Here is a 9,369-nt window from a genome sequence, read left to right on the forward strand (position 1 = left end):
TAGGCGTCAACTCGTCGAGTCCCTCTTCTTGACACAAACTAAATAATTAAAATATGATACTAGGAATTTTGGATGTTACAATTCTCCCCCACTAGAATCAGACTTCGCCCTCGAATCTCGCTCGACAAACAGCTCTGGATGCTGCTCCCACATCTCCAACTCCGGCTCCCAAGTCAGCTCGGACCCTCTTCGATGTTGCCACTGGACCTGAACCAGGGGCACCTCCTTGTTCCCCAGAACCTTGATCCTTTGATCCAGGAACGCGATCGGCCTCTCAAAATAATTCAGGCTCGCATCCATCTGAATATCCTCTAGTGGCACTACTGCCGACTCGTCGGCTATACACTTCCTCAACTAAGACACGTGGAAGGTATCATGTATCTGGCTCAACTCCGCAGGTAGCTCTAAATGATACGCTACCCTGCCCACCGTCGCGGTCACCCTGAAAGGACCAATGTACCGAGGCCCCAACTTGCCCCTCTTCCTGAATTGGATCACTCCTTTCCAAGGAGATACCTTAAGGAGTGCAAAATCTCCAACTTGGAACTCGAGCTCGGATCACCGCCTATCCGCGTAACTCTTCTGGCGACTCTGGGCAGTCAGCAACCTCTTCCTGACCTGCTGTATCTGCTCAGTCGTCTTAAGCACTATCTCAGTGCTACCCATCACTCGCTGCCCCACCTCGCCCCAACAGATAGGGGTCCTACACCTCCTCCCATACAACAGCTCAAAGGGAGGCATACAAATACTCGAATGGTGGTTATTGTTGTAAGAAAACTTAGCCAAAGGTAGGCATGTGCCCCAACTTCCACCGAAGTCCATAACACATGCTCGAAGCATGTCCTCGAGCGTTTGAATCGTCCGCTCACTCTGGCCGTTTGTCTGTGGGTGATAGGCAGTACTGAAGTGCAATCTCGTACCCAACTCCTCATGGAATTTCTTCCAGAATCTGGAAGTGAAACGTACATCTCGATCTGACACAAATCGAGATCGGTACTCCATGCCGCGATACCACCTCTCTCACATACATCTCTGCCAGTCTCACTGCGGAAGAGCTCTCACTGATAGCAAGGAAGTGAGCGCTCTTCGTCAGTCGATCAACGACCACCCAAATTGCATCGACACCCATCGCGGTCCTCAGAAATTTGGTGATGAAATCCATAGAAATTTGTTCCCACTTCCACTGGGGAACCTCAAGGGGGTACAACTTTCCATGCGGACGCTGGTGCTCGACCTTAACCATGCGATAGGTCAAGCACCTCTCAACAAACCACGCAACATCCCTCTTCATACAGGGCCACCAATAATCTCTTTTCAGGTCCAAATACATCTTAGTGGCCCCGGGATGGATCGAGAACCCCGATCTGTGCGCCTACTCCATCAGGATGGTATGTGCCCCGCCAGCAAACGGCACCCAAATCCGACCCTGAAAGGTCATAAACCCTCGGCTATCGGTAACAAACTCAGATACCTGCCCAATCACCCGCTCTCTCTTGCGGTTCTCCGGTCTCACAGCCTCTGCCTGGGCCTCTCGGATGGTATCCAACACCGGAGTCATCACCGTCATCCTCATACAAATATCATGTATCGGGGCACTCTCCACCCTACGGCTCAGGGCATAGGCTAAAACGTTAGCCTTGCACGAGTGGTACAGGATCTCGCAGTCATAATCCTTTACCATATCCAACCATTTCCTCTGGCGCATGTTTAAGTTGGACTGATCCATCAAGTACTTCAAACTCTTGTGGTCCGTGTATATGATACACTGAACCCCATACAAATAATGATGCCATATCTTGAGGGCGAACACCACGGCCCCCAACTCTAAATCGTGGGTGGGATACCTCACCTCGTGAGGCTTCAGCTGCCTCGATGTGTACGCTATCACGTGCCCTCTCTGGATAAGCACCACACCCAACCCCGATATCGATGCGTCACAATACACCGTGAAATCCTCCATTCCCTCTGGAAGGGCTAACACCGGGGCTTCGCAAAGTCTCTGGCAAAGAGTCTCAAACGAGGTTTGCTGCTCGGGAACCCCGTAAAAGCAACGCCCTTCCGAGTCAACCTGGTGAAAGGCACAGTAATCTTGGAGAAATCCTTGAAAAATCTCTGATAGTAGCCGGCCAACCCCAGAAAACTCCTGATCTCGATGGGGGATCTCAGCACCTCCCAACTCATCACCGCCTCAATCTTTTCCGGATCGACCAATATCCCATTCTAATTAACGAGATGCCCCAAGAACTAGACCTCTCGTAACAAGAAACCACACTTGGAGAATTTGGCATAAAACCTCTCTGATCTCAAAACCCCGGGTATCTCCCTCAAATGCTCCTCATGCTGCTCCCGAGATCCAACATCGGCCTGCACACCATGTTCATGAGATCCATGAATGCTGCCAGTGCATTAATGAGCCCTAAAGGCATCACCACGAAATCGTAATGCCCATAACGAGTCCTGAACGCTATCTTCTGGATATCCTTATCCCGCACCCTCATCTGATGATATCTAGACCTCAAATCTATCTTGGAGAACCAAGCGCTCCATGTAACTGATCGAACAGATCATCGATCCGTGGCAAGGGGTAACGGTTCTTGACCGTCAACTTGTTCAACTCCCGGTAATCAATGCACATCCGGTGTGAACCATCCTTTTTCTTGACAAAAAAGAACGGCACTCCCCACGGCGAGTTACTCGGTCAAATAAACCTCTACCCCAGCAGCTCCTGAAGCTGCGAGGATAACTCCTGTATCTCTGGTGGCGCAAGGCGATAAGGTGCCTTGGCGATAGGTGCTGCCCCCGGAACCAAATCGATGCGGAACTCCACCTACCTCTCGGGAGGCACACCTGGCAAATCCTCGGGAAAAACATCCGGGAACTCACACCCTATTGGAACATCATCAATCGAACTTGACCTCTCTGCGGCCACTTGTATATCGATCACATAAGCTACAAACCCGTTGCATCCCTGTTGTAAACTCTGTCTCGCTCTGGCAGCCGAAAAAAAATGCAGACCCACATCAGGCACCCTCACTATACACAGTCAACACTCCCCCACTAGGGTCTCGTATCATCACCATCTGCCGTTCGCAGTCTATAATCGCCCCAAATCGGCTCAACCAATCCATGCCCACTATAACACAAACGTCCCCTATCGCAATCGGGACCAGATCTATCGGGAAATCAACACCGAAGATCTCGAGTACACATCCTCGAATCACGTCAGTAGCATACACCGCTCGCTCGTCAACTATGGAAACTCGTAGAGGTCGACTCAACGCCTCTCATCGAATAACGATGTGCTGACTAAACGCTAACGACACAAAGGATCGACTCGCACCCGAGTCAAATAACACCAAAGCAGGTAGATAACTCACAAGAAAAGTACCTACACATATCATAATACAAGCACAATATCTCAACTCAGCATAAATAAATGAAAGAATACATACTAGCCACGACATTTAAGTTTATTCTATTTCTAAAAGTTTCCGTTGACGTTCTTAATGTTTTTTGGGAAAATATTTTAAGTAAAACCTAACATAATAAACATGATTCCATGATTTTTAAGTTAAAACCATGGCTGGAGGTTGAATTGATGAAAAATGGTATGAATCCTATGTTAGGGCCAAGATCCTCAACTTTATTTAGGATCCCCGGATCTTCAAAAACTTTCAGGATCTCGAACATATCTCAGGATCCTGATTATTATTATTTCCTAACATTATGACGGATATATTTCTAGTCTTTTTTCTCACATGTGCAAAATTAGTCAACATAAGACTCATTCTCAATGAAGAAACACTTTAATCACGCGAAAGACCCAGGAATACCAAGTCAAACCAACATGCTCATCTTTATTCGAGAGGATCCCAGGAATATCGTACTTATAGTTACTTAGACTATACTATAAATACACATGTATTTCGCACACAACATTCACCTAGACTTACTGCTATAGTTGTACTCGTATTTTCATCATTTCATATGTAACCCATCTTTCAATTAATACAAATTAACAAGGTAAATGATCATTATCACCTCCCAAGGTTTTGTGTCGAAGATCCTAGCAAAAATAAAGGGGTTTCCTTGTAAACCACCTATGCAATCTTATTCTAATTTCGACAAACACTTTACCAACAAACACCACAACCTCGCATTCAATTTGATTAATATCCACTTAGTTGATTTTTGACCAAAACACCCTATCATTTGTAAATCAAGAGCTAAATGAAATTAAAGTCATAAGTTGATGAACTCAAGTTTATAAACAACTTGTATTTGAACTATGATCAAATTGGAAGAAGTTGGTGAGACATGTTATCATATTGTGCTTTAAGGGGTTGTGCCTAGGTAATGGAATTTGTACATTGGTAAGGTAATAAACCAATGATGCTCAAAGTTGTGTCTTAATGAATTAAGACATAAGAACAAGTTAGTTGTCATAGTTAAAAGTATGGTATGAGGATATATATATATATATATATATATATATATATATATATATATATATATATATATATATATATATATATATATATGATACGTGTTATGAATTTGGACTTAAAAATCAATATGACGAAGTTTTGTGAGATAAAATGGTGTCTTAATAAGTTAAGGCATATGATAAGGTTGTTCAAAAAGATTTGTTATGTTATCTATAAATGGGAATGAAAAGATTATATGATCAACTAGACTTTGAATTATCTATTAAGCTCTTAAAGAAATAAGTTTGAGTTAAAAGAGCTTAATTATGTTGCTTGTATAGGCTTTGGCAAAGAAGATTGATCAAGTGTGCCAATTAAAGATTTGAAGCTAAGTGGTAGGTAGTTTTCACTAACAAGGTGAGTTCTATGGGACAATTATGTAGAAAATACATGGTTTAATCTATTAAGGATCATGTTTTATTTTACTATTTTTAAGAGTAAATAATAGTCAGGATCTTGGGTCGCTTGATGTGGTTGAGCCCATACAAGGTATTTACGAGCATTGTCTTGATATTTTTCGACAATGGTCAACGTCTTTGGTCACTTAATGTGAATGAGCCCATACGAGGTGTTTACAGGGCTATGTTTGGATATTTTCCGGCATTGGTCAGTTTCTTGGGTCACTTCATGTGATTGAGCAATGGTTAGCGTCTTGTGTCATATGATGTGACTAAGCCCATACAAGGCGATTATGAGACCTTATCGTGTGATTTGCTCTCGACAGTGCTCAGTATTTTGGGTCATAGAATATGACCAAGTCCATATGAGACAACATGATAAATTATGATATAGCGGACGATTCTACCCAAGATTGTACATCTTTTAGAGGTAAAGTCGAGGGTATCTTAATAAGTTGTATTGTCTTCTCGGTTTTTAAGACTTGATAAGGTATCAAATTTGTGATGAACCCTAAGATTCATCAGAATGTAACCAAAGCAGTATAAATAGGTTGTTTATATATAACATGGGTAGGCCTGTAAGGTTTATTAGATTATAGTCATACTTATATATCTTAAAATATATGAGTTATATGACAGAAAACAGACATAAAGTGTACACATTTTATTAAAATGTTTAATGATGAATTGATTGACATTTAGTTGAGAGAATTTATGTAAATCATGTGTTTATGATCATGCAAATTGTGTATAGTCGTTATCCATATAACTCACCAGACAATGTTATCTGATATTTGTTGTTAAATGTCATATGTTGCACATTTAGGTATGACACATTAGAAGATAGTGCTTGTATTATAGAAACCGATTTAGTTTCTATAGAAATGGTATATTCATTGATGTATACTGTTAAATGTCACATGTTCCATGTTTAGGTACGAAGCATTAGAAGATTATGCTTGTTTGGTAGCACCGTTCCATGTTTAGGTACGAAGCATTAGAAGATTATGCTTGTTTGGTAGCACCGTTCCATGTTTAGGTACGAAGCATTAGAAGATTATGCTTGTTTGGTAGCACCGTAGCAATGAACTTTTGAAGGATAGAAACTAGATCTAGTTTATATAGAGATTATATATTCACTTATGTACTATGGTTTGTTCTGTATCATATAACTTATAAATCATTGTATAATGATTTAGAAATAGAAAATTGTGACCATTTTTTGATAAGCATAACTTGAATCTCATAAAATGTATTAAAACCATAGTAATTTGTTTTATAAAAAGACGGGTGTTCCATGCTTACACATTACCTCCCCTTTATTTTATACTATTGGAACTTAGGTATACTTGTAAACTTCAATCAAATACAAATATAACACGTAAAAAAACAAGAAAAATCACAATTTAGATGATAAACATACCGCTCAAATCAAGAATTAAGAATCAATATACACGGAAGAGAGATTAACATTAAGTTATTTATAAAACAAACGTCTAAATGCACATCAAATCTCTCTTGATAAGCTACACAAATCCTTTCTCCCTTTACAACTTGGAAAAGTCACAATTAAGATTTATATTTTGTTTCTCATGTTAAATTACGATTTTTGTGATTTAAATGAACACTACTTTCATGCAATTCAAGATGACTCAAGAACTATGGCTCCTGGTGTGTCGTTCACATTGTGAGAATGGTTGTGTTCTCCTTCGTAAGTCACAATTAGCATAGAAGCATCATCCAAAGCTCTTTCAACATGCTTTCTTGCAGGACAACCTCTAAGACTGCTACATTTGTAATAACCCCTAAATGAAGAAAAAAAAACAAAACAAAAAAGATCAATTAGATGATTTTCAATTTCACCCTAATCAAATATGGTTTTATTAAAAATTAAAAATACATCTTTATAATTTTCATAAAAGATTTATATAACCTATATGTTTTATCAGTTATACATAATCATATTCCCCATTATTATTCCTCGCACTAAAAGAATTTAAAAAAAATATTTTAAACAAGAGAATCACCTTTGTTCTTGGTTGTCTAATCTTTCAAAGTTGTTTTTGTTTTTATCAATGTGAAATGAATTAGTTTAGTTTTTAATACAAGAACAAAGTAATTTGACTATTTCTAGACAGGTTGACTCTTGTTTTATCCTTTTCGAATAATACAACTCTAATAATTGACGAGTGACATTCCATTTGATGAAGGAATTCTCTTTTGGCATTTCTAAATGGAAAAGTCTACTTACTAAGGACCCACATGGTTAATTACCAAAATGCCCACAAACATGAGTCAAACTTTCACACTCAAGGGACGACTTCATTGTCCACAATGACCGCACAATTCCCCCACAATTATTTTCAACATTAAATAATATATCGATGGATACCATTTAGTCAACGAGTCACCGAGTTTGTGACACTCACTGAGTTAATGACCCAGTTCTTCCGATATCAACTATGATGAACTGAATCAAGGTAACAAGAGATCTTGAGACTAAAAAACAAGAAATTTACCTCGGATGTGGAGAACCTTTGATCGGTTTTTGCCCGTATTTCCTCCACGAGTAATCGTCCGGCGGTATATCGGCCATCTTCATGCTTATCGCCGGCACTCTTATCTGCTTCCGCATCCTCGATTTTCTGCAAATTTTGACCAGGTTAAAAACAAATCCCAATTAATCAAATCCCAGAATTCAAAATTTGATGATTGTATGTATCGGTGAATCTTTGTGTGGAAGATGATGAATTACCTTTTCTTTGAACAATGGCAACGCCCAGAAGAATTAGCGCACTTGGTGTGAGAATCATCCATGGAGTTACATTTCCTTTTGAAAGAAGAAGATGACAGATTCGGCTGACAACCAGAGGAGGCCTGAGACATATTTGTAATCTGAAACCCAGAAGACATCGACGGCTGTAAACTATCTGTGTCTCCGGTCAACGTCGACCTAAAGGAATTCGCCTGAGAGGCGGGAGGAGGAGGAGCAGCAAAACTAATGGTGGTTACCGGAAAATCTTTCCGGTCAAACGATCCGGATATCGCCAACGGATGGTGGAGAGTCGATTGCGGAACTGGTGGCATACGCTGCTGTATCGGCGCCGGAGAATACAACTTCTGATGGGGAACACTCGCCGGCGCAGGAACCAACGGAGAAATTTTCTCAGGTGGGTTAGAATTAGAAACAGAAACAGAAACAGGGCCACGTCTGAACCGAGCATGACCGGTGCGATTCCGATCAAGAAGAGAGATGAATTTTTTAAACTTGGTAACTGCAACATCTACAACCGCTACATAGTCGGTGGTTGCAGATGAATCCGTAGCTCCGGCAGGCGGAGAAGAAGACGATGACGACGTTGTGTTAGTATTACTCTGATACGATTGTGAAGATGAAGATAGTAATCTGATGAAATTCTCGACGCTTTGTAGACCGGCGGCAGCCGCTTCTTGGACGGAATTTTCTTCAATTTTGTTGTGTAGAGCGGTGGTTCTGTAAGCATTCATCAAATCCACCGCCATGGAAAATTCAAACAACAAACCCCAGAGAAAAAGGTAAAGATGAAAGAAGGGGATTTAAGGATTTATGGGGTCTGGATTCAACGCATCAAACTATTAAAGTTCTTTGTATTTGTGGTCAAAGCTTGGAACCAATAATGGCTCTACGTGTGGAAAATAGGTGGCTATGCAAAATGTCAAAGTAGAGTAGTAGACTGCATTTTTGGTGGGACCCAGATTTACCAGAAGAATCGGTTTTTAATGTTTAAACAGTGATTTTTTTTTTTTTTTTTTTTTTTTTTTTTTTTTTGTGAGGTTTGTAGCTAAAGACTTAAACCAAAGCATTCAACCGAAATTTTAAAAAAATAAAAATTAAATAATAATAATAATGATTTTTACAATTTTTGTAGATTGTTTTCGTATTCAACCGAAATTAAAAAAAAATTAAAAATTAAAAAATAATAATAATGTTTTTTACAGTTTTGGTAGATTGTTTTGGTATAATATCAATTGCTTATAGTTTATTAAATATTAGATTGAGTTTTATTTTAGGCAATTAATGTTTTTTTTTTTAATTTTAAAACTATGTTATAACCCGTGGAAACCATTGTTGGTATATTTAAAATTTTTATATAGATAAAAAAATAATAAATGTAAAAAAAAATACAATTGTCGACTGTAAGTAATTATAAATTAATTTGTTAAGTAACATAAACATAGAAATGTTATTAGGGTATAATTTTATATTTTTAAAATTTGAATTGAATTTGATTTTATACCAAAAAAAGAAAAAAAATATAAACCATAAAAAAATACCATGTGTCAAAAAAACATTCTAAAAAACTGATACACGTCATTTTTAAGTTTCATTTATTAAATAAGATAGATAGATGTTACACTTTATAACTTTTATATTTTTATATTTTTCTAACTAATTATTTTTATTATTTAAATCATCAATATTAACAACAAAATTTGTTATTGAT

General features: G+C 38.8%; 1 protein-coding gene across 1 annotated transcript; it reads right to left on the reverse strand.

Moving 5' to 3' along the window:
- Positions 1 to 6,336: 6,336 nt before the first annotated feature.
- Positions 6,337 to 8,487, reverse strand: LOC145096920 (putative WRKY transcription factor 15). The gene is made up of 3 exons (XM_079034308.1): positions 7,641 to 8,487; positions 7,405 to 7,530; positions 6,337 to 6,690 (listed from the first exon to the last, which is right to left on the reverse strand). Exons 1-3 carry the CDS (start codon positions 8,405 to 8,407, stop codon positions 6,528 to 6,530), a joined length of 1,056 nt encoding a protein of 351 aa, XP_078890434.1. The 5' UTR covers positions 8,408 to 8,487; the 3' UTR covers positions 6,337 to 6,527.
- Between the last annotated feature and the right edge of the window lie 882 nt (positions 8,488 to 9,369).

This window comes from Lactuca serriola, chromosome 4 (genome assembly GCF_051521515.1).
Source record: "Lactuca serriola cultivar US96UC23 chromosome 4, Lser_US96UC23_V15, whole genome shotgun sequence".
In the NCBI taxonomy this organism is placed as follows: Eukaryota; Viridiplantae; Streptophyta; class Magnoliopsida; order Asterales; family Asteraceae; genus Lactuca; species Lactuca serriola.